The following is a 25,818-nucleotide window of genomic DNA, read 5'->3' as shown; positions in this document are numbered from 1 at the left end:
TAAAGTCTGGACCGACAGAACCGTGTCCTCCATGTTGTGTGGATGTTGTGGGTAGAAGCGCTGGAATAAGAGCAGAAGCAGAGTCAGTGGATGGATTAGTGGATTTGTTTAATACTATGGTGTTAATAGTTAAAATAAATTTGAAGCAATTTGGTTGAATTATGGGTGTTTTAGTTTAGTTATAGTGTGTTGTGTGCAGATGTGTGCATTGCATGTTTGGCCTATTTTGCCTGTTTTGACATCAGTCTGGTGAAGGCAGAATGCAGAATAACCCTTTATTATTAGAGTGATGGGCCAGGATCTGGGCAAGGGGCTGCTGGATGAGGGGCAGCTAGGTGAGGGGCTGCTGGGTGAGGGGCAGCTAGGTGAGGGGCAGCTGGGTGAGGGGCAGCTAGGTGAGGGGCTGCTGGGTGAGGGCAGCTGGGTGAGGGGCAGCTGCCACAGAAAGAGACTGTTTCTGAATGAAGACTGATTCTGAAAAGTTAGTTTAGAAAGATTGGATGTATGCTGTTAAATGTTTTGGAAATTAATGTTGATTTGTTTTATAACACAAATATGTGTGATCATGTTATGTTTTGTGCTTTTTAACCCTAACCCACATCACCCAGTTGGGGTCATTTTGATGTTACTATTTGCTGCCATACAAAAATGAAAGGGTTAACAAAAAAATCCTGATGGAAGTTTGTCATACACCAGTGTCTGTTAATCCATCAATTCATTTTCCTTTTGATCTTTACTATATTTGAAATTATTCAGATTTTCTGTTTTGTGAAACTCAAAAAATAGGTATAATTTAATATAAATGAGGTATTAATTACAAAAAAAGGGTGAAATTAGTATTAATAGGTTGGTCTGAAGTTGAATAAGAAGATGAAACATAAATGTGTGTGATAATGTTATGTTTTGTGCTTTTTAGCCGTCAAACCAGTTGAGGTCATTTTGACCCCAGAAGACAACAGATGTTACTATTTGCCGCCATTAAAAAAAAAAGAAGAAAGCGTTAAGAAAAAAATCCTGATGTTCGTTGTTGTGATAGTGGAGCTGTGAGGTGAAATAAGTGGAGGCCCAGTTGTTGTGTGTGTAGCTTGTTTGATCCAGTGGTTTTCTACAGGGACGCTGTCCACACAGAGACTGTGTCACATCAACTCAGTGGATCTCAGTCCTTGTGTGTGTCAGTGGATGGAAACAGTGGTCCATGGATCATGTTGCTGGGCTGCAGCTTCATGACGCCATCTAGTGGACTGATAGTAGAAGTACAGCAGCTGATGGCAGCTTCCTCTTCCTCACTGCTGTGTGACTGCATTCAGCTGACACTGATATGAAGCAGAGGAGAAGAGCCAATCAGTGGAGGAGCAGCTGGAGACATGATGGACATGTGAGCTGCTGTGCAGATGAATGATGTGTGTTTCCTCTGCAGGTGAAGCTACAAAGTGTGTGTGAGCTGATGTGGATGTGAGCTCAGCAGCATGGATCAGTGTGAGGACAGAGAGGAGGGAGCCCCTCCCTCTAAAACCAAGAGCCAGACCACAGGTCAAAGGTCAGAGTTTAAAACAGTCAGAAAGACTTTTCTCTCCAAAAGTCAGTTGTTGTGTTTATTAAAAGATTTAAGATATTTCTCATCGGTTTTTCTCCAACATGCACATTTATCAGTTGTGTTGTTGTTTCAGGATCCAGCAGCAGAGACCAGACTCTCCTGAACCCAGCTGTCTGTCTTTAAAGAGCAACGACTCAAAGGACTGGGACATTAACTTTAAAGGAGGACGTGGATCAGCTGATCAGATGTAAGAGACAAAACTACATTTCAAAGGTTTTAAGTTTCTGTTGAACGTTCTTCCTGTGGAGTCACATGTTTGAAGTCTGAAGCTCCCTTTAGATTTTTGTTTGGGCATTTTCACTTTCCTTCTCAACTCACCTTCTCTGGCATTCTGGATTTAACAACACGTTCTTGAATCTGACGTAGAGTTTGCATGTTCTCCCCGTGCATGTGAGGGTTCTCTCCAGCTTCCTCCCACAGACCAAAGACATGCAGGTTAAAGCAGAACTATGCAGGATTTGGGCTGTAATTATTGTGGCTCAGAGACACTGTGATGGTTGAGTGACCTATTATGAGGTGAATGGGGTCTAAGCCAATGCCAAGCCAAAAAAAGAGAAATCAACGAAGGAGCGAGCTATTTCCGGCCGACTTGCATAGTTATGCTTTACTGGTGACTCTAAATTGCCCATAGGTGTGAATGTGTGTGTGTATATGTTGGCCCTGTGATAGACTGGTGAGCTGTCCAGGGTGAACCCCGCCTCCTTCCCAAAGTCAGCTGAGAAAGGCTCCAGCTCACCCTCCACCCTAGTGAGGATGAGCTGGATAGAAGATGAATGAACTTAAAGAGATATTGGTGAATGAGGCCCATTGTTACAAAATGTAGGAAAAGGAAGTCACTCACATTTGTAACCCTTAAAATAACTTTGCAGAGAATTCTTTTGAAAACCTAAAACTGTTTGACATGAGTTGTGTTGTTGTTTCAGGATCCAGCAGCAGAGACCAGACTCTCCTGAACCCAGCTGTCTGTCTTTAAAGAGCAACAAATCAAAGGACTTTCTCATTGACTTTAAAGGAGGACGTGGATCAGCTGATCAGATGTAAGCTGTAACTGACAGTCAGACTCAGGTTATTGTAGAAAAGAACCAGTTTGTACGACGTGTTGTTGGACCAGGTCTGAAACCAAAGTGTCTCTGTCTGTTGTGAACGTCCTCAGGGGACATATAAAGTCCATCTTGTATTATCTCTCTGTCCTGATGTTGACTTGACACTGATTCCTCCACAGAGTGGACCAGGAGAGCTCAGAGGTTCCCAGTGGTCAGTCTGCCCAGCAGCATCAAACACACCTGGACTCCATATTTAAGGTGAGGACATGTCCAACAGCTGCTGTTACATCTGTTGTGTTCACCATCATCTCCATGCTGCACTTTGACACCAGTGGATTGTCAGTCTGTCCAACATGGATCTGATGTTTGGCTCCATGGTTTTAGTTTGATGCTGTCACTCATAGAGTTTCTGTTCCAGCTGCTGGAGGAGAACATGGTCACTTTTGTCAAGAACGAGCTGAAGAAGATCCACAAGGCTCTGAGTCCAGATTACCCAGAATGCTCAGGGAGTCAGAGGGAGGATGAGGAGGTGTTGGACGGTGAGGATGAAGAGCAGAGGAGGAGCAGCAGAGAGGCATTAGTGAAGATCACAGTGAACTTCCTGAGGAGGATGAAGCAGGAGGAGCTGGCTGAGCGTCTGCAGAGCAGTAAGAGGATTTCTTTAAAGATTCAACATGATGGACAAATGAGACGTTCACTGACATCAACACATGGAGGGAAACATGTTCATAGTTGTTATTTAGAGGAATTAAAATGTTATATTTTCTTATTGATCTTATATCTTGTGTTTTCATTCAGAATATTTTGCTCCTGTTTCAGTTTGTGGACGTAAACTCAAATCTGCCCTGAAGGAGAAGTTCCAGTGTGTGTTTGAGGGGATCTCTAAAGCAGGACACCAAACTCTTCTGAAGCAGATCTACACAGAGCTCTACATCACAGAGGGAGGGGCTGGAGGGGTCAATGATGAACATGAGGTCAGACAGATTGAAACAGCGTCCAGGAAACCAGACAGACCAGAAACAACCATCAGACAAGAAGACATCTTTAAAGCCCCACCTGGAAGAGACCGACCAATCAGAAGAGTGATGACAAAGGGAGTGGCTGGCATTGGGAAAACAGTCTTAACTCAGAAGTTCACTCTGGACTGGGCTGAAGGCAAAGCCCATAAGGACATACACTTCACATTTCCCTTCACCTTCAGAGAGCTGAATGTGCTGAAAGAGGAAAAGTTCAGCTTGGTGGAACTTGTTCATCACTTCTTCTCTGAAACCAAAGAAGCAGGAATCTGCAGCTTTGATCAGTTCAAGGTCGTCTTCATCTTTGACGGTCTGGACGAGTGTCGACTTCCTATGGACTTCCACAGCACTGAGATCCTGACTGATGTGACAGAGTCCACCTCAGTCAACGTGCTGCTGATCAACCTCATCAGGGGGAAGCTGCTTCCCTCTGCTCGCCTCTGGATAACCACACGACCTGCAGCAGCCAATCAGATCCCTCCTCAGTGTGTTGACATGGTGACAGAGGTCAGAGGGTTCACTGACCCACAGAAGGAGGAGTACTTCAAGAAGAGGTTCAGAGATGAGCAGCAGGCCAGAAAGATCATCTCCCACATTAAGACATCACGAAGCCTCCACATCATGTGCCACATCCCAGTCTTCTGCTGGATCACTGCTACAGTTCTGGAGGAGCTGTTGAAGACCAGAGAGGGAGGAAAGCTGCCCAAGACCCTGACTGAGATGTACATCCACTTCCTGGTGGTTTATCTAAAACTGAAGAAGGTCAAGTATGATGGAGGAGCTGAGACAGATCCACACTGGAGTCCAGAGAGCAGAGAGATGATTAAGTCTCTGGGAAAACTGGCTTTTGAGCAGCTGCAGAAAGGAAACCTGATCTTCTATGAATCAGACCTGACAGAGTGTGGCATCGATATCAGAGCAGCCTCAGTGTACTCAGGAGTGTTCACACAGATCTTTAAAGAGGAGAGCGGCCTGTACCAGTACAAGGTGTTCTGCTTCGTCCATCTGAGTGTTCAGGAGTTTCTGGCTGCTCTTCATGTCCATCTGACCTTCATCAACTCTGGACTCAACCTGATGTCACAACAACAAACAACCTCCATGAAGACTGAAACAACAGAAGTCAAATCTGCAGGGACAAACTTCTACCAGAGTGCTGTGGACGAGGCCTTACAGAGTCCAAATGGACACCTGGACTTGTTCCTCCGCTTCCTCCTGGGTCTTTCACTGGAGACCAATCAGAATCTCCTACGAGGTCTGATGACTCAGACAGGAAGTGACTCACGGTCCAATCAGGAAACAGTCCAGTACATCAAGAAGAAGATTGAAGAGACTCCCTCTGCAGAGAAAAGCATCAACCTGTTCCACTGTCTGAATGAACTGAATGATCGTTCTCTAGTGGAGGAGATCCAATGGTCCCTGAGCTCAGGAAGTCTCTCCACAGATAAACTGTCTCCTGCTCAATGGTCGGCTCTGGTCTTCATCCTACTGTCATCAGAAGAAGATCTGGACGAGTTTGACCTGAAGAAATACTCTGCTTCAGAGACGGCTCTTCTGAGGCTGCTGCCAGTGGTCAAAGCCTCCAACAAAACTCTGTAAGTGTAGAGATAGTTGGATTTATTCATCATTATATAAAAACCCTTCTGTCTTTCAACAGAACAGAAAATAAACTCCTTTCTTCTTTAATTCCTCATGATCATCTCTTCAGACTGAGCGGCTGTAACCTCTCAAAGAGAAGCTGTGAAGCTCTGTCCTCAGTCCTCAGCTCCCAGTCCTCTAGTCTGAGACACCTGGACCTGAATAGCAACAACCTGCAGGACTCAGGAGTGAAGCTGCTGTCTGGTGGACTGGAGAGTCCACACTGTAGACTGGAGACTCTCAGGTGAGGATCCATCCAGCTGTTTATCTGATGACACTTGAACACAGCAGCAGGTGTTGACAGAGGGTTCCTGTGTGTTGTTGTGTGTGTTCAGTCTGTCAGGATGTCTGGTCACAGAGGAAGGCTGTGCTTCTCTGGCCTCAGCTCTGAGCTCCAACCCCTCCCATCTGAGAGAGCTGGACCTGAGCTACAATCATCCAGGAGCCTCAGGAGTGGAGCTGCTGTCTGCTGGACTGGAGGATCCAGACTGGAGACTGGACTCTCTCAGGTATGGAGAGGCTGCTGCAGACACACACACTGTCTGATAGAGGAGGAGGAGCTGGAACATTTTCTATGGCCCCGTTCACACCTGGTCACACCTGGTATTAACATCTGTCTCAGGTGATCCATGCATTGATGACACCAGATCCCTTCACTCAGACCATATCCAGAGGTGGTGTAGGCCACAGTGAAGCTCCGCCCACTCCACTGACGGCCTCTGTCTCAGTCTGACTCGTCCCAACACAGTTTATACTGAAGCCAAAGGCTACGTTCACACCGCAGGTCTTAATGCTCAATTCCGATTTATTGCTCAAATCCGATTTTTTGTTTGGCTGTTCACATTACGTCTTTAAATGTGGCCTGTCTATGGATTGCTCTGTGAACAGCTCAAGCTCCTGAAGTGACCCGCATGCGCAGTTGATCATTGATGACATCACGCCACAACAGTGTTTACGGAAGCAACCATGGCAACGGCAACCGGTATTGTAGGACTTTATGGCTTAATGCTAAAAAAAATAATAATAATCACGTCGGACTCGAACCCGCCACCCCTCCCGCACTCCATCAGCCTCCCTATACCCACAGCATTACGCTTAAAAAAAAAAAAAAGAGTCTGAATTTAAACTCACCGACATTTGATGTGATATGCAGTCTGCCTGCCTGGCTCATCATCTGACAGCTCAGTGTGACGCTACGGCCGACCCGATGGCCTTTATTTCTAAATCCCTCAGTTTATTTTTACACATTAGCGACCAAGCTCATCGTTCATTAGTTCATCTTCCTCTTCCTCACGTAGGCCTACTGTCCTCGCTGCGCTGTCGGACCTACATGGGTCTCTGTCACCGTTGCGCTGTAGCGCTTCACCCCCACCCCCCCCTCTCTGCTCCGTGTCCGGAGCCCGTTCACCCTAACCCTCTCTGAAGCAGAGGATGAGGTCAGCTTTACTCCACTCAGTCTTCACATGCAGACAGTCCACAAAGTTGAAAGAGTTTCTGATCATATCGTTGTCAGTTTTTTCCAGGCGACAGTTTTTTTTTTTTTGGACCCGGCTTGTATTTAGGGCCGGCCTTTATTTGTTTGTGTAAACAAATGAATACCGGCTATTATTTGAGGAAATCCCGTATCAAATCGGTCATTGATAAGTGTGCGTCTCATCCCCTGACTCTCCCAACAAAAATCCCGCCCCCCCCTCTCAGAAATATGTGCCTGTGGCACATTTTTTGGTTTTTCAATCAACTTTATTTGTCATTAATTTACAAAACAGTGCAGCGCGGGTCAGAATGACGTCAAAGTCGCATTAAATGCGACCTGGCTGTTCAGATTGCGGTCGCATTCAAAAAAATCAGATACGTATCCGATTCAGTACCACATTTAAAAGTGGCCTGAATCTGATTTGAAAAAGTCAGATTCAATGCGACTTGTGCTGTTCACACGGTCAAAAGCAAATCAGATATGGGTCACATATGAGCGAAAAAATCAGATTCAGGTCACTTGTAACTGCGGTGTGAACGTAGCAGAAATCTCAGAGTGTTTCAAACATGAGCTGTGCAGCTTTCATCAGACACAGTGATGAACTACTGGGATCAGGAGTTTCTCCTCATGATGACTTCAGTGTCTCATCATGACTCACTGTGTCATATTCAGGAGAAGAGATGTCAGGGATGAAAGCAGCTGTTGGCAGCTGTGCTCTGAGTCTCTCCAGATGTTTGGATCAGACTTTATTTCAGAGTGTATCAGGAAACATTTCAGCTGCAGCTGGTCGAACTGCTCCTGAACCAACAGAGTGTTTGACCTGAACAGTCCCAGAGACTGTAGACACCTGTTGAGTGTGGACACACTAACAACAACACAGCAACAAGAATCAAAGCATGTCCACTGCTCAGAGACATTCGTCTCCCAGCGTCTCCAACCAAGGAGGAAATAAGAGACAGAAACCAGGCGGCACCATCAGGTCTCTGTCTGGTCAGATATTGATGATCAATAATCAGCTCAGTCTCTCTGAGATCCTGATCTTGTCCTGATGAGATGTGTTGTTGTGTTGAGGAGACAGTCAATCACAGTGTGACATCCAGATGTCCTCACTGTCCAGAGGCCTGGAGCTGTCAATCAGAAGACAGTGAGTGTAGTGAACAGTGTAATAATCAGTGTTTGTGGCTGAATGTGTGTGTGATCAAACAGCTGTTTTCAGACTGTGTGTGTGCTGACTCCAGATCAGATGAAGCCACAAAGCGGCTCCTTAAAGCCCCAGTATGTAGGATTTACCCCCATCTAGCGGTGTGGTTGCATATCGGAACGTTTTCTTGATGTTGCGTTTACGTAAACTCGGGCAGAAGTCAGACAGACAACAGACGCTGCATTTAACAGGATAAACAAGTAGGGCTGTCCAGATTAATCGACCTAATCGATTACGTTGATGACGTAAATACGTCGACACGTTCAACATACCGTCGAGTTGTTTTTCCGATTACGTCGATGACGTAAATACGTCGACAGGTAGACAACACACCGTCGGGTTGTGAACCATAGACTGTAACACGTGCAGCAGAAAAACACATGCTGTACCACAGCAGCACCACGGCGATGAACGAGCACCTGAAGCTGCAATATCGTTCCGTTCATTCATCTCCGCATAGCGCTCTGTCGCCGTTATTGACGCGCACTCTCTCTCTCTCCCTCTCTCTCTCCGTCTCTCTCCCACACACAGAGAGAGAGCGAAGGGCGCATGCATGACATCAGTGCGCGGTAAAAGCGAAACTCATACAGTCCGATCGCGGACCCCCCGCGCCCCCCTCCCTTGTCGGACAATCGGACCACCCGCCACAGTCTCCTTGCTTTATGTATCCATAGATGTAAACACGTCCTCGTGTTGTCTTTTTTTTAAAAATACACTCACGTGTTGTCTTTTTTTTTTTTTTTTAAATCCACTCCGCTGCTGCTCTCTGTGCACCCGGACGCAGCACAGCAGCAGATCGTAAGTGAGGATCCTAGAGGAAACACTGGTCTGCTCCACGACTATACTAAATAAATGTGCCTATTTAAAAAACACCGTGCTAATATTTCAGTGTGCACGCTGCTTTATCTGTCTATTTTCCAGGTTAAAGCAAACTGATGTGGCACAGTTTTTCCCCTCCAAAAGAAAAAGATTATTTAGAGCATTGGTTCCCAACCTTGGGTCCGGGCGTCAGAGATGTCAGGGGGTCCACAGAGCTTTGTTTGTTCTGAGGTTGTGAGGTTATCAAAATTAGATTTGTGCATATTGACATTTTAAAATTCCAATAACACATCCAATTGGATAATCAAAATCATCAAAATCAATAGGAACAAAAACCTACATACAACCTACCTGCTTATAGGGACTTGATAACAATTGTGACACAACAAAGGACAATTGACATAAAGACAAAATAAAAAATAGAATGAAATATAATAAAACAAAATAAGGATGGCACAAAATAGAATAAAAAGGTTTGTCTTTGACAAAAGCAAGGGTCTTTGAGGAAAAAAGGTTGGGAACCACTGATTTAGAGGAATGCACACCAGAAAGAGTATCTGAAGAATTTAAATAAGAGAAGTGTTCAGAAGTGTTTTTTGTAAATGACTAATCGTCAACCAAAAAATAATCGTTAGATTAGTCAAAAGATTAATCGTTTGACTAATCGACTAAACGAAAAAATAATCGATAGATTAATCAGGAGAAAAGGTATGAGAAAGCTTTCGTTTGTATGCGGGTGTGATTCCACTTCAGTGAAATACGTATTTATGAAAGCAATATTAGATTTTTGCTAATAAAAAGCCAAATAAATCGCATACTGGGGCTTTAATGAAAGTCTCCAGCAGCTGGAGCTTCACTTCCTGTCTGAGTCCATGTGCTCTGAGCTGAGCCTGCTTCTCTCTGCTCTACAGTTTCTCTGCTTCCTCTGGACTCTGACTTCAAGTCCAGTCAAAATGTGTGGACAGGTTTGATGGAGCTCAGGACTGGTCCTGAGGACGGCTGCTTTATTCCACATGATGTGACTGATCTCAGTGAGTCAGTGTGTTGCAGCTGATCTGTGTGAAGAGCAGAGAAGAACAGAGTCATTGATCATGAGATCCTGATCCGTCCTGTCACTGTGATCAGATGGTTTCTATTAGAGCTCCTTCATCCACTCACTGCTGCTGTGGCTCCTGTGGAAACCTGCTCACAGCCTCATTCTCCAGCTTCCTGGGGAGTTTTCTTCAAATAAACACAAGTTGTGTTCACACTCAGTGTTTCTCACTAAACTCACTGTGTTTCACTGAGCTCTAACAAACGTGTTGAGTGTGTTTCCTTCCTCATCAAACACTGAAACCACACTGCAAAAATTCAACATCTTACCAAGAATATTTGTCTTATTTCTAGTCAAAATAAATCTAATTATACTTAAAATAAGACTCATCACATTTAAAAAGTAGCTTGTTTTTAGACACTTTTTTAAATTTTTTCAAGCAAATTTTCCACTTTAAATAAGTAGAAAAATCTGACAGCGGAGCAAGTTTTTCTTTCTTATTACAATCACAAAAAACTTGCTTTCACTGTCAGATTTTTCTACTTATTTCAAGTGAAAATTTGGGTAACACTTTATTTTAAGGGGTCCTTGTTCCTGTGTATCTACCTAATTAATTACAGTGTAATTACCTATGTAACCGTATGTAATAACATGTACTTACATTGTAAATACATAGTGTATTTTGGTGTACTTACAGGTCCTTGTTACACTTGTAATAGAATGCTTGTGCAAAGAGAGAGGCCACTTTGGCATTTCTTATTACAAGTGTAACAAGGACCTGTAAGTACACCAAAATACACTATGTATTTACAATGTAAGTACATGTTATTACATACGGTTACATAGATAATTACACTGTAATTAATTAGGTAGATACACAGGAACAACGACCCCTTAAAATAAAGTGTTACCAAAATTTGTTTGAAACAAGTGAAAATGATCTAAAAACAAGTTCATTTTCAGGTGATGAGTCTTATTTAAAGTGGAAAGAGATTAGTTTTGACATTTTGACAAGAAATAAGACAAATATTCTTGGAAAGATTTTGAGTTTTTGCAGTGCATCCACTCTTCACAGCTGCACACTTCTTCTTTCCTGGTGCATTGTGGGATATCTGGGCTGGTCAGCTCCACCTGTTGTGTCTTCATCTTCTTTGCTGTGACGTGTGTTTGTGCAGCTTGAGAGTCAGAGAGTGAAAGTGTGTGTCTCACACTGCAGTGACATCACATGGAGAAAAGACATGATGAAGTGTTTCCTCCTGGTCTCCTCCTGCTCTGTATCATCACTAGATAAAGACTCCAGCTCCTTCTTCTCTGTGCTCAGTGTTCATCCATACATACCAGCCTCCATGTGAACACAGTGATAAAACAGTGTGTGTGTGAGAGCCATGTAATGTCCATGTGTGCATGCTGACAGAGAAGGTGCTGCTCTGACCCCCTCCTCCTTTCAGGGTGGAGCCTGCTGGAGTCCCATGGTTGACACCAGGTCTGAGGAAGTGTAAGTCTGTTTTTACTTTGATTCATGGAAACGAGGGATGCACATGTTGAACCGTTTAACTGTTAACCGATAACAAGAACTTTGACCGATTAATACTATCAGTTATTTATTTCATTAGCTCCTTGTCGTCAACTCATGGGGGCGTGTCGACACGTGCAGATTTCCACGTGCCTTCAGTCATATCTCGCGGTAAAAAGTTCCACAGGAGGACTGACAGTATGTGCAGCAGCCCCCATGAAGGAAGGTCAGACCATAAATGTAGCTACACAGACACAGATGTGAATCACCGTAACAACAGCGCTGAAAAAACTAAATAAAAGAGGAGGCTGATGCAGCTCTCCTGCAGCTCCACAGAGGAGCTCTGCTGCTCCTTCAGTCTGGTGTTTGGCTGCACTTTGTAACTAAAACAGTTCTACATTGGACGATCTAACCTCCATATGAGAGATCAGCTGAGACAGAGCAGAGTGGATGTGGCACTGATCAGCTGTCACAGCGCACGTGTGTATTTAAAGGGATAGTTCAACATTTAGTCAAATTGGCCCATTGCCATAATCCCTATAGTCATAGCAGTAGGTTCGTTACCTTTAATTGTCTGTGCAAGCTATTTTTAGAACGGTGGAGCAGAGCCGTGAGCTGCTCAGAGCTACGCTACGGAGGCTCATTATGGGATTTCTTGGTTTCCCTCAAAATAAACTCATCAAATACAAAATCCAACAACTCCACAACGCTCTGGTGGACAAGTTGTGACCTGCACATTCACCACGCTATGAGATAATAACACAACGTTACCACACAGAGTTGTTTTAGAGGGAAATAAATGCAAAACCGCTGATGCACGTTGCCTTCAGGGACAGTTTTTCATCATCAGTCTCTGTATTTCCCTCTAAAACAACTCTGTGTGGTAACGTTGTGTTATTATCTCATAGCGTGGTGAATGTGCAGGTCACAACTTGTCCACCAGAGCGTTGTGGAGTTGTTGGATTGTGTATTTGATGAGTTTGATGAGTTGAAACCAAGAAATCCCATAATGAGCCTCCGTAGCGTAGCTCTGAGCAGCTCACGGCTCTGCTCCGACGTTCTAAAAACAGCTTGCACCGACAATTAAAGGTAATGAACCTACTGCTATGACTATAGGGATTATGGCAATGGGCCAATTTGACTAAATGTTGAACTATCCCTTTAACGGCAAAAAATAATAATAATTGGAGCGTCGTAATCTTATCGGTTAATGGTTAATAATCGGTTAACGAGCGTCGGTTATCGGTCAGAAAAAAATTTCAAAATGTGCATCCCTACTGGAAACAAAGCAGCACATTCAACCATCTTCACACTGTCACATCACTGACCTCATGAGTCTTCATCAAACTGTCAATAACTGATCACATGATCAATAACTGCAGCTGTGTCTTGTTCTCTCCATCAGATTCCTGTCGACTCACAATCGACACAAACACAGTGAACACAGAGATCAAACTGTCTGACAACAACAGGAAGGCAACACTTATGGAGGAGGATCAGTCATATCCTGATCATCCAGACAGATTTGACCACTGGCCTCAGCTGCTGTGTTCAACTGGTCTGACTGGTCGCTGCTACTGGGAGGTCGAGAGGAGAGGAATGGTTTCTATATCAGTGAGTTACAGAGGAATCAGCAGGAAAGGAAACAGTGGAGACTGTTTGTTTGGAATGAACGATCAGTCCTGGAGTCTGTTCTGCTCTGATGGTGGTTACAGTGTCTGTCACAATAACAGACATACACGTATCACCTCCTCCTCCTCCTCCTCCTCCTCCTCCTCCTCCTCCTCCTCCTCCTCCTCTGTCTCTAACAGAGTAGCAGTGTATGTGGACTGTCCTGCTGGCTCTCTGTCCTTCTACAGAGTCTCCTCTGACTCACTGATCCACCTCTACACCTTCAACACCACCTCCACTCAACCTCTCTATCCTGGGTTTAGACTCCTCAGTCCTGGTTCGTCAGTGAGTCTGTGTTGAGTGAAGCAGAGTCTCCTCCTGTCACAGAAACCTTCTCTCTGTTGAACAGACAGTTCAGTCTCTACACGTCTGTCTCTGTCTCTCACTCACGTCGTTTTCACAGGACAGAGATGAACACAGTTTAATAATGAACTCATCAGCGTCATGGTAACAGAAAAATCACTTATTATTATTGTTCTGCTGCTGCTGCTGACTGTTATTGTTTCTCTGAATGATTTCGATGTTATGATAAAAGGTATCAGGCTACTTTCAGGACGAAGGTGGTTTCACTGCAGACTCTTATTTTGAAAAGTCGGCCTGAGCTACATGAAGAGCACCGTGTCGTTCTGACTGTTAAAATAAATAAATAAATAAAGGTTTCAATCAATCAATCAATCAATCAATTTATTTATTTCGGGCATGTCAATTTAAATCATCATCATCACACTTCATCTTAGTTCAATAATACAATGCACATGGCCGAAAGGGAAAGCAGGAGAAGCAAAAGCTTATCTAGTCCCGCCCCCATTACCCACAGAATAAAATCTTTATCATAATCTTTTCTCCTTTTTTTTTTTTTTTAACATTCTTTTACTTTTGACATTTTGACATAATATGTTACGGCATAAGTAGTATATAGATCATATCATAGTCTTTTCTTTTCTTTTTGCTTTTTTCTGTTTTTTACATTTTGATATAACATATTTTACTTATGACATTCGATATAACATGTTGGCAACAGGTAGTAAGCAGAGCTGAAGTTTAGCTCTAGACAGTACAGTACATAGATTACGTGTGTGTTTGCACATGTGTCCATATTTGTCCGTCATGAGTGAACATGACTGAAACAAAGTGGAAAAGTTCATTTATGTCAGTTTAGTTTAGTTCAATTCAAACAGTGAAACACATCATGTATTATACAGATTCAAAACACACAGACTGAAATGTTTCATGTCTTTATTTCTTTTAATTGTAATGAAAACCTAAAATTCAGTAAATCAAGAAACTATAATAGAGTGGGAAAGTTGACTACTGTAACCTAATGAACTCCAAACAGCTGCAGAAGTTTCCTGAGCCTCGTCTCTCAGTCTGGTTCATGACCTCCATCATATTCTACTTTATTGAGATGTATCTTTGATCTTTGCAACTCTGAGGGTGTTTATTTGTTATTTGTTGATTATTTGTATATGTATGAACTATTAAAGATAAATAGAGGAAATTTCATGCAGGTTGGATTCAAACCCACGGCTGCTGCAGCAAAGTCTGAGCCTGTAGCTACAGTGGCATCATCATCATCAACGATCTCCAGAAGACATGAAGTTAAACATGAAACACTCTTTTCCAATATTTTAATCAATTTTAGTTTTCTACGGTTTTAAAGTGAAAAAGTAGAATCAATAATTAAACTATCAACAAAAAGTGAGCATTATATAAACTATACACTGTAAAACCATGGACTTATTCAGTCCTATAGGATTATAGGTCTGTTTGTCTTATTTTAATTTTTTTTTTATTATTATTTCTTAAAGAAATTTTGATTGACTTAACGTATCTCGCTAGCTTCTCAGCAAAAAACAACCGTACTGTACGTGCATTACTTCAAAAAGAAAACATCAGTACCCCCAATGTTGTCTCATACTGGAATCATTTATTCACAAACCTGATCTGGAAAAACATATGGTCCCTCCCCTACAAATATTTTATCACAAATAAAATCAAAGAAGTATCCCTTAAACTAATCCATCGTATCTATCCCTCCAATTTATTTATGCTTAGCATTTGCCTATACGGCCTATGCCACGGGCCGGCCCTGATGCAAAGATATAAAAAAAGACATTAATGAACTCTGCTCATTCTGTAAACAGGCTCCAGAAGATTTTCAACATCTTTTCTGGTCATGTCCTCATCTGCAGTCCTTTTGGAAAAATGTAACTACTTTTATCCGTCAACATTTCAACAAAAACTTTGCTTTGGACTATCAAAATGTATTGTTTGGTTTCTTTTCAGTCTCGGCTTCCCAATTAAACCAATATTATATAATCAATTTGATATTATTTTTAGCCAAAGCTCATATTCACAACCGAAAATTTACAAATCAAATACTTTGCACTCACCGTTTCAAAAACGAAATCAAACAATACATCAACCTAATTAGTCAATCTGAAAATAAGAAAGCCATCAAGACCATAGCACTATTCTCTCTGTTTCCATGTTTTTGAATAGACCTCTGTTTGCCTAATATAAAATGTACTTATCCTTTGTCTTCTCCTGCCTTTCATGATACTATGTAACTGAACCTGTTGACATTATTCCTTTTTTATTTGTAACCCTCTCATCCATCATTCCACAATGCACATTCTAACTAATAATTCTTCAATAAAAAAAAAAAAAAATTCATTTCCCGTTTTAAATTTATTATTTTCAGGTTGGTTTAATGTTGGTTTATGTTCAGCTGCAGGTTAATTATCACCATAGATACGCTGGAAAGTATTATAGTTATATATGTATGTATATATATATATATATATATATATATATATATATATATATATATATATATATATATATATATATATATATATATATATATATATATATATATATATATATATATATATATATATATATAATATAATAGTTTAACTGCAGCAACACTTTACAGAATGATTCAGGTATGATCATGAATAAAGCTGTGAAAATACAGTAAGGATCAGATTCTGCGTCACCTCTCTGTGTGTAATAAGTGACATTTTACCATTATATAATAAGATAAGATAGGATGTTACTTTATTCATTTCCCAATATTGCAGCAGCAGACACCAATGAAAGGAAGACAAAAACAAAAGAAAATTATAGCTGCTGCGCAGCAATGGGTCGGGTCCGGGCTAATTTTGGCAAATTCTGAGCAACAAACAGGAGAACAGGAAGACAGGACGGTTGACCTTATAATGTTCAATTTGCATCAGTTGAGATTTGAACCCGCAACCTCTGGAACTAAAGACCAGTGTCTATCACACTGAGCTAATTGACAAGTGGCAGTTGAACAGTGGCTTCACAAATTGAGTAAGCCATTCACTGTCGTGTAGGCAGATTTGAAACCACAGTAAAAGGAAAAGTCAGTTTTTGAGGTAAAATAATGATATGTATTAGTCAAACATCTACTATGAATCTAAGATGTTAGGAGCCTTCGCACATGGTCCAGTCCAAGCTATTTGGATTTTTAAATTCAGAGGCTTGCTGTGATGCCACCATTAGGACAATTGTCACAGGACATCTGACAGTTTGATCTGTCATCATCATCATCATCACCCTTGCTGGGTCTCGAACTCACAATCTCTGACACCAAGAACCAGCTCCTAACTCGCTGAGCTAATTGGCTGGTGGTGAGACCTGCTGTGTAGCTTCATTTATCCACTCAGGTGAGTCAGTGCCCGGGCAGCTGTTGTGATGAAATGGTCAAAATGTCAATAATTCAGTCATCTAAACAAAAATCTGATAATACATAAATTGCATCTTTAAAGCATGGAAATGTTGGTGATTTGTTTTTAATGATAAGTGTTTTGCTTCATAAGAGAAAATATGATGTTTATAAATTCCACTCTCACATTGACTGCAGTTGTTCCCATGAGAGCAGAATTCAAAATGTTCTCAAAAATTCAGTTTTTGAGATAAAATTCTGATATTTGCCAAACTTCATCAACCATGACTCCAGAATATTCTCAATTTTTTTCAGGAAGATTGAAAATGTATTTAGCAAGAATTTGATGGTATATGTTTACAGTACTGTTTACAGTCAAACGTTTTCATGCACTGTAGGCTCAATTTTTGCTTAATCAAAAATCCGAGAAACAAGTTTTGTGGAGGACAGTCTGGAGATGCTCTGTAGCAAGTTTGGTGACAATTGAGCAAAAATTGTGGGAGAAGATACATTTTAAAAGTTTTACAGTTATTGAAAAAAACAGAGTGATGGACTTCATAATTTGTAATAAGTTTAAGTGGACAAAAGTTTCAGCAGTATTGAGGCTACATTGTGGTGAAGTTTCAACACTGTAGCATCTACCGTTGGTTTGGTAGGAATTTTTTAAGTTTTTTAATTTAAACGCTTATTGTGCCCCCCCTAGGAGGGGGGGGCACATGTCCTTGGAGTTGAGTGAATCTGGCATGGGACTGAACCTTTGTGCAAAGTTTGGTGAGTTTTCGCCCATGGGAAGTATGACTTCCTTGGAAGAAGAAATCAGAAGAAGAAGAAGAATTCCTAGGAATACAATAGGTTCCCGGCAGCTTAGCTGCCCGGACCCTAAATACAATATTATAAATAAATTAAAAAGATACTGATTTTTCACCTCTGTCCAATACATAGCCTATAGCCTATATTACCATCATTTTGTGGACATTTTGCATCATTGTGTTGTACTTTTTGTGTGTCTACATCAGTGTCTATTCACACTAGATAAACAAAATATGAAAACTGCCCTGACCTTACAACACTCGAGATGTTTCTGGGTCCATAAACCTGCTCAGGAGTCACAGGAGGTGTGTGTGTGTGTACACAGACATGTCTCTGTGTAGAGAGAGAGACTTTAGTGACTGAATATAAATAATTACATTTAGCTGCCACTTAAGTATAAACCAAATATAAGTTGTATTACTTTACATAAAGCACTTTAATTTTAATACCGTCACCGTGAAATACCGCGGTATACTGTACTAATACCGTTACCGTACCGTACTGTAAAATCCCATACCGTTACACCCCTAGTTAGATGAGACACTTGTTTGCTACGGTTACGTATTGGCGCGATCAGGGGGCTTCTGGCCGTTCGTTCATGGCCGGTGTACGGAGCGTAAGCCGCGGTCTGGAGGAAAAGTTTGTTACCTCAATAAATTTAAAGTAATTTCTATTTAATGTGTACATTTTAGTCGTTAACATTAGAGAAAGCTCCCGCACTGTCATCACTTGCAAAGATTTTATTAAGCTGAAAGGTGTGTGTGAGGGAGGGGACGGTATAAATAACCTCGGAACCAATCAGCGTCCTCACGTGACAACACCACAGAGGAAAAATTACACATTGTATCAAAAAGTATCAAAATACACATTGTATCGAAAATAAATAAATAAACAATGAATAATTCATCACTGGAGAGTCAGATAAATAAAGTCCAGCACTCGGCTAAGCTGCCACAGGTGTAGTACACAGTATACAGGGAAACCATACCAAACCGAACAATAGACTAAATCGAAGCAAATCACATACGTTAAAGAAAAACCTCTGAATGGTTAAAAGTTTTTAAGTTTTTAAAGTTGTTAACATTAAAAACACACTCTTTTTGGAAGTAAAATAAGAATAAAAGATTTAAAAAACGGAATTTTCAAAAATTAAAATGGAAAAAACTGAATTTGGGAAAAATAAAACAGATGTTACAGGTCCCTACACACACCTCAGCTGCTCAGCGCAGGTCTCAGGTCCACGGTCACGGCCTGGGGGTTGAGGTGAGTCCCGAAGGAGAAGCAGTTCCCTCCTCCTCCCAGCAGAACCAGCTCCGGCTGCTCCGGGTCCAGCAGCTCGGAGCAGAACGAGTGGAGCATCAGAGGCCACGGCACCGCGCTCTGAACGGGAGACAGCAGGGGGGCCAGGTTCAAGTCCAGAAAACCAACAGCAATGACATGACAGACTGCAGCAGCAGAGACTGAGAAATCATCTCTCAGATCTGTTTACTGTAAATCCTGAGACTCCTGAGGCTTTTATTGACTCAGACCCGGAGCCAGACCCGGTCCAGAACAGGAGACCAGAGTCTGGTTGAGACTTTACAGTAAACAATGAATCCTGCTTTTTCATATTTGCACTTTACTCTTTGAAATAAAATGACAAGACCAGTGTGACTCACTGGACTTAATTACTCTAACCAGGACGTCGTTACTTTCCCCTGAACTTCTGCATCTCAGTCACAGACTCACTGGTTTAATGAACTGACTCTGGTCGACAGTGGAAACCACCGGTTGATTTAGGAAGTGAAAGAAAAGATCAATATGATCTGCGTTTGATCTCAAGACTGGTCCACAGTCCACATCCAGGTTCAATTCCTGTCAGGGTCATGTGACTGAGTCAGGAAACTGGAAATAACGTCATTGAGGGAAGTCCGCGTGCATCCCGTGAACGTGACAGCGCGCCCCGGGCAAATTCAATCCAGGACTGTTGAGGCTGTAAAAATGTCCTAAATGAGGTTGTTTCCAGTAAACTCTGGACTATCTCCCTTCAGGACACTTGGATTGCAGTGGACGAGCAGTGTGGAGGAATATTAAATGTTTTTTGTGTAGTTTTATGGACGTTTTTGTGTCTGGCCCTATTACTCTCATATAAAGTTTTGGTTGGACTAGGAACCGGCCTCCCGGGTCTCCAGATGCACTTTGAGGAATAAAAAACTACTCCGGAGTATTCATCAGCATGAGGGGGAGGCAACAATGACTGAATTTTGACACATTTTTGGTGAACTATTCCTTTAACTCACCGTGTCCAGTCTGAGCTCGACGCTGCTCCGGGTCTCCAGGTCGATCACGGCGACTCCCGGCACGCCGTCGTCACGCAGCCAGACTCCGCCCACCAGCACCAGCTTCTCTCCAACCACATGAGCACAGTGAGAGTATCTGAAACAAACAAACAAACAAACAAACAAACAAACAAACAAACAACAACATCAGATGAGAAGAGAAGAGACGTCCTGGAGCTTCAGAGTCTCAGTCTGGTCCTGGTCCTGGTCCTGGTCCTGGTCCTGGTCTCAGACCTGGGTTCTGGTCTCGGCTGCAGCTCCACCCGGTCCCAGGTGAATCCTCCGTCTCTGGGCCTCAGAGCCACCGTGTCGCCCAGAGGGACGCCGCTCCGGTCCAGACCGCCGAACAGCAGCACGCCGTCACCGTGGCGACACGCTGAGTGGGAGTGGCGAGCTGCTGGAGCCACGCCCCCCACGGGGACCTGACACACACACACACACACACACACACACACACACACACACACACACACACACACACACACACACACACACACACACACACACCACATCAGCTTCATCAACAGAACCAACATTTCCATATATGGTGTGACAGGAAGTTCTGCTCAGGTTGTGGGCGTGGCCTAACGAAGCCTGGTCTAATGATAAGAGGAGAGAGGAGATCATTCATTAAAGGACAATTCCACTCAAATCCAACCTGAGCTCTAGTTTTTTAATATTTCAGCTCTAACAGAATGAATGTTTAGATTTTCTCTTTACTGTCTCCCGTCCTGCAGTAGTTCTGTCTGTCCCTGCATCTTGCACTAGAATCTTTTAATTTTGCACTAGAATATTTTAATTCATTCTATTTAATTTAATATAAATTCTTAATTCTATTTTTATCCCTCCCTTGAAACTATTTTTGGTACCTTTATGTTTGCACCTGACACCAAGACAAGTTCCTAAACTGACCTTTTACTGCTCTTGGCAATAAAACAGTTCTGATTCTGATTCTGATTCTGATTCTGATTCTGATTCTGATTCTGATCGCCACAGCAGCATAGAATGGGAGCAGACGGATCTTAGGCTGTTTACATCCCATAAAAAACACTTTTTTTTCACAGGCAAAAGCTTCAAACAACCTGTAAACACAATGAGCCTCAACCTGACTCTCAGTGTCTTTCTTGAAGTGAACTAACCCCCCCGGTGTGACGCTGTCTGGAGTTAAAGTTAGAGACGAACCTCGGTCCAGTGATGCTGGTCCAGACTCAGGAAGTGGGCGTCGCCCAGAGCAGCTTCTGATTGGTTCTTACCACCAAACACAAACAGGAAGTCTTTGCCTACAGAGGAAGAGGAAGAGGAGGAGGAAGAGGAGGAGGAGGAAGAGGAAGAAGAGGAGGTCAGTGAGGATGAAGGCAAGGCAAATGTATTTCTATAGCACAAGTCATACCCCCGGCATTTCAAAGTGTTTTACAGAGGAATGGAAATACATAAAAATCAAAAACTAAAAAATACATTTAAAGGGACAACAAGGAGTTTTGGAAAAGCAAAGTGTTTTCACACTACATTTATGAGCCTCCGCACCGTGAAATTCTTTGACCGGCGCAAGACAGACTCATGTTTTCATTCATCAAGAATTAAAGTCAGAGGTTGGAAGACGATCACATACCGTCGTAGTTCCCACCATAAACGGAGATTCGGCGGCGTTATTCTCATGACTCGCCACGAAACCGAAAGTAAAGAAACGCTGGTCGGCTCGCCCAGCATTTCCACCACCACTAATAATAACAAAATAACCATAGAGACAAAACCATATATTTATCTAAAATGGGCCCATTAACAAGTGGTAACGTAGATTCATCCACATTAATATGAGACTTTTTTATTGTCGTGGAATTTTTCGTTCGGCCGATGGAGAAACTCCTCGTTGTCCCTTTAAAATGAAAAGAAATAAATGAGATGGTAGAAGTCAGACATTAATCAAAATGAGAAACAGAGAAGATGAAGAAGACAGGACTTCCTGTCGTCTCACCTCCGTGGCTGACGACCGTTGCCGTGTGCCTCCATCTTGGCAGCGGTGGGTCACCGGTACAGACCAGCGGCCTGACTGAGGCTCCGCCCACTGGAGCAGCCAGAGCACAGGGGTCAAAGGTCACCGAGAGGAGACTGGTGACCGGGCGGAGAGGAGAGGAGCGACCTCCAAACACCAGGAGGCGTCCGTCAGGAAGAGGAGTCAGGGAGTGGTAGAGACGGACACCTGGTGGAGGAGGAGGAGGAGGAGGAGGAGGAGGAGGAGGAGGAGGAGGAGGAGGAGGAGGAAGAGGGGGAGGAGAGGGGAAGGAGGAGGAAACAGCAGACACATGGTAACGACACCAGCTGTTCACTCTGGTTGTGTCCTAAATCACTCCCTCATTCCCTCCTCCCTTCTCACTATATAGTGAATTCAATATAGTGGACTATATAGTGGACTCACTGGTCAAATAAAAAAACACTTTCTGACACTACTCCGCCGCACAGTTAATGACGTATTACGCCGCGTAATTAAAACGTTCCGACCGCGATCGTAACGGCCGGTGTAGCATAGACCTACGGGTGTATAGGTAGGCTACCAACATAAAAAGAGGAGTAAAGCAATATATTAAGCGGTAATATATATATTTAAGCATCAAAGATGTTCAATCAAACCCACATAGTTTGAAACAACGTTCAAAACACACACTGCCACTCACAACTAAGCATAAAGTCTGCTAGCTTAATGCTAATGTATAATGTAAAATCTCATAGACGGGCTAACAGAAATTAGCCTCGCTATCCAGAGTCTGTGGTCAGTTTATAACACTTGTTTGGAAATTGGCTCTGACGTTTGTTGTGGGAGTCTGTGGAAGCCGTGACCGGACAACTCTGGCAGCTGGACACATTTATTGAGGCTGCTGCGCTACTGCATTTATTTGGTAGCTAAGCCGGTCACTACTGCATTTATTTGGTAGCTACACCGGTCACTACTTCATTTATTTGGTAGCTACACCGGTCGCTACTTCATTTATTTGGTAGCTACACCGGTCACTACTTCATTTATTTGGTAGCTACACCGGTCACTAGCTACTTGCATTTATTTGGTAGCTACACCGGTCACTACTTGCATTTATTTGGTAGCTACACCGGTCACTAGCTACTTGCATTTATTTGGTAGCTACACCGGTCACTACTTCATTTATTTGGTAGCTACACCGGTCGCTACTTGCATTTATTTGGTAGCTACACCGGTCACTACTTGCATTTATTTGGTAGCTACACCAGTCGTTCTGGGCCGGTGTGGTAACGGCGATCCGTGACCGCAATGCATGATGGGATATCTTGCTCCGGTTAGTGACCATGGGATGTTCACTACATTTCGCAGTGAATTGTGGGATAGATTCAGTCACTATATAGTGAACATTAATAATCACTAAACATTCAGACACCACTACAACAACTGGTCACTATAGAGAGGAGGGGGTTCGGTCACAGCCCATGAGACGTTCCACTGACGATGATGTCACCGTCTGTGCTCCTCTTACCCAGATCAGCTGACGTGTCCACGCGGTCACACCTCCTCCCCTCCTCCTGCCCGGCGAGGAGCAGCAGCCTGGTCTCCGCCCCCCTCCCCCCCCTGCCGGCCCCCCCGGTCAGCAGCACAAGCCCCGCCCCCACGCCGCTGGAGGCCACGCCCACACCCTCCACGCCGCCGAGGGGGAGGGGCTTAACGCTGAGGACCACGGGGCTCCACACCGGACTGATGGACGACACTGAGGAGGAACACACACACACACACACACACACACACACACACACACACACACACACACACACACACACACACACACACACACACACACACACACACACACACACACACACACACACACACATGACACACCTGTAAACATCTGATGTCACAGAGGAGGAGGAGGAGGATAAAGACGAAGAGGAGGAAGAGGAAGAGGAAGAAGGAGGATAAAGAGGAAGAGGAGGAGGAAGAAGGAGGAAGAGGAGGAGGAGGAAGGAGGAGAAAGACGAAGAGGAGGAAGAGGAAGAGGAAGAAGGAGGAGGAAGAGGAGGAGGAGGAAGAGGAAGAAGGAGGAGGAAAGATGAAGAAGAGGAAGAGGAAGAAGGAGGAAGAGGAGGAGGAGGAGGAAAGAGGAAGAAGGACGAGGAGGAGGAAGAGGAGCAAGGAGAACGAAGAGGAAGAGGAGGAGGAGGAAGAAGGAGGGGGGGAAGGAGGATAAAGAGGAAGAGGAGGAGGAAGAGGAAGAAGGAGGATAAAGAGGAGGAGGAGAGAGGAGGAGGAGGAAGAAGGAAGATGAAGAGGAGGAGGAAGAGGAGAGAGGAGGAAGAGGAAGAGGAAGAGGAAGAGGAAGAGGAAGAGGAAGAGGAAGAGGAAGAAGGAAGAAGGAAGATGAAGAGGAGGAAGAAGAGGAAGAGGAGGAGGAAGAAGGAAGAGGAAGAGGAAGAGGAGGAGGAAGGTTTACCTGCAGGAGGGGGGAGCAGAGCCTGAGCTGAGACGGAGCCTCGAGACGCCGTCAGGATGAAGTAGTGAGAACATTTCTGATGCCACTCCTGAAGACACACACACACACACACACACACACACACACACACACACACACACACACACACACACACACACACACACACACACACACACACACACACACACACACACACACACACACACACACACACACACACACGTCACACACACACCAACACAACACTGGGTCTGATGAGGTCAGGATTTAATTCAACATTTTCTCAAATTGGCCCATTGCCATAATCCCTATAGTAAAGCTGTTTTTAGAACGGCGGAGCAGAGCCGTGAGCTGCTCAGAGCTACGCTACGGAGGCTCATGGGATTTCTTGGTTTCCCTCATCAAACTCATCAAATACACAATCCAACAACTCCACAACGCTCTGGTAAGTGGTAAATTCGAGGTAAATTCATGCTAAACCGCTGAGTTTTTCATCAAGCAGTCTCTGCATTTACCTCGAACGTGTCGCTCAAGTGGATTTTCAGAATAAAGCGTCAGTCTGGTCTCACCTCGTACTCGTCGAACGGCTCCAGCTGCTCCACGCGGCGCCGCTCCTCCTCAGGGACCAGACGCAGGTAGAAGTCATTCATGTCCACACACACACACTGCTCCCAGCCCTGCACACACACACACACACACACACACACACACACACACACACACACACACACACACACACACACACACACACACACACACACACACACACACACACACACAGACAGGTGTTACTGATGACAGACTCACTAAGTAACAATACCTCGTTTTTAACTTATGTTTTGGTCCTTTTGCAGTGGCGGACTGGGACAGAAAATAGGCCCTGGCATTTTTGACAGAGAGAGGCCACACATTATATATATACATAGCCTATATATATATCTTATATCTTATGCTTTCCATTCATGGTATTTAAAAACCAGCTGACAGAGGGAGAGCAGCCTCGTTTGGTGATAAGAAGAACAGGTTCTTTAGTGTAGGAACATGAGGAGAAAAAACATGCAGGTTTTCTGTAACATTATAACTAAGACTGCGCCACCCCCCCCCCCCCCCCCTCCCCCTCTCACCTCCCTCCCCAGGCTGAATGAACGGGCGATTGGGGAAAAAAACAAACAAAAACAATTGCTAGTCAAAGCGGTCAAAGCGTTAAAAGCATTTCGCGTTAACACGTTAACTTTGACAGAGTGATCATAATGATGGGGAAAGAAAATGCATTATCCAAACTCAGACGGTTATGGAGGGATTCGATCCCACACAGGAGCAAGATTTTTGATCTCAAGGCTAGGTGCTCTACCAGTTGAGCTACACGATACACTCACTCTTTGACAACGGCTGAGTGAGGAGTGAGGTTGCGCATCTATGGGCCTGCAGGTGTAGCCGATGTCATATCTGGCCCTCTGCGTTGTGTTTCTTACGGCCTGCCCTAGGTGGGGTTCGATCCCACGACCTTCCGCACCGGAGGCGACGATGCTAACCTCTTCGCCAAGAG

General features: G+C 43.6%; 3 protein-coding genes across 3 annotated transcripts in view; 2 read left to right on the top strand and 1 right to left on the bottom strand.

Moving 5' to 3' along the window:
• LOC311004857 (uncharacterized protein) overlaps positions 1-25,818 on the top strand; it is a 340,983-nt gene that overhangs the window by 136,848 nt on the left and 178,317 nt on the right. The window lies entirely within an intron of this gene.
• The window catches only part of LOC311004883 (tRNA wybutosine-synthesizing protein 4-like), a 196,513-nt gene that overhangs the window by 161,639 nt on the left and 9,056 nt on the right, over positions 1-25,818 (bottom strand). The window contains exons 7-14 of the mRNA XM_083997074.1: positions 24,842-24,949; positions 24,273-24,360; positions 23,322-23,549; positions 21,797-22,021; positions 21,007-21,104; positions 20,059-20,246; positions 19,786-19,921; positions 18,718-18,886 (exon numbers count right to left, since the gene is read on the bottom strand). Of these exons, the coding sequence (XP_083853200.1) occupies positions 18,719-18,886; positions 19,786-19,921; positions 20,059-20,246; positions 21,007-21,104; positions 21,797-22,021; positions 23,322-23,549; positions 24,273-24,360; positions 24,842-24,949 (1,239 nt within the window). The 3' untranslated portion in view covers position 18,718. The remainder of the gene's footprint in view (positions 1-18,717; positions 18,887-19,785; positions 19,922-20,058; positions 20,247-21,006; positions 21,105-21,796; positions 22,022-23,321; positions 23,550-24,272; positions 24,361-24,841; positions 24,950-25,818) is intronic.
• On the top strand, positions 290-13,299 carry LOC311004704 (NLR family CARD domain-containing protein 3-like; the record flags this gene model as incomplete). Its single annotated transcript, XM_083996876.1, has 10 exons — positions 290-335; positions 917-933; positions 2,264-2,304; positions 2,817-2,895; positions 3,056-3,284; positions 3,436-5,245; positions 5,359-5,532; positions 5,624-5,797; positions 11,264-11,310; positions 12,734-13,299. The coding sequence occupies 10 exons, from the start codon at positions 290-292 to the stop codon at positions 13,297-13,299; spliced, it is 3,183 nt and encodes a 1,060-aa protein (XP_083853002.1).

This window comes from Trachurus trachurus (genome assembly GCF_905171665.1).
Source record: "Trachurus trachurus genome assembly, chromosome: 21".
Taxonomy (NCBI): Eukaryota; Metazoa; Chordata; class Actinopteri; order Carangiformes; family Carangidae; genus Trachurus; species Trachurus trachurus.
Note: the sequence above shows the minus strand (reverse complement) of the source record. Positions and strands in the feature narration are given on the sequence as shown.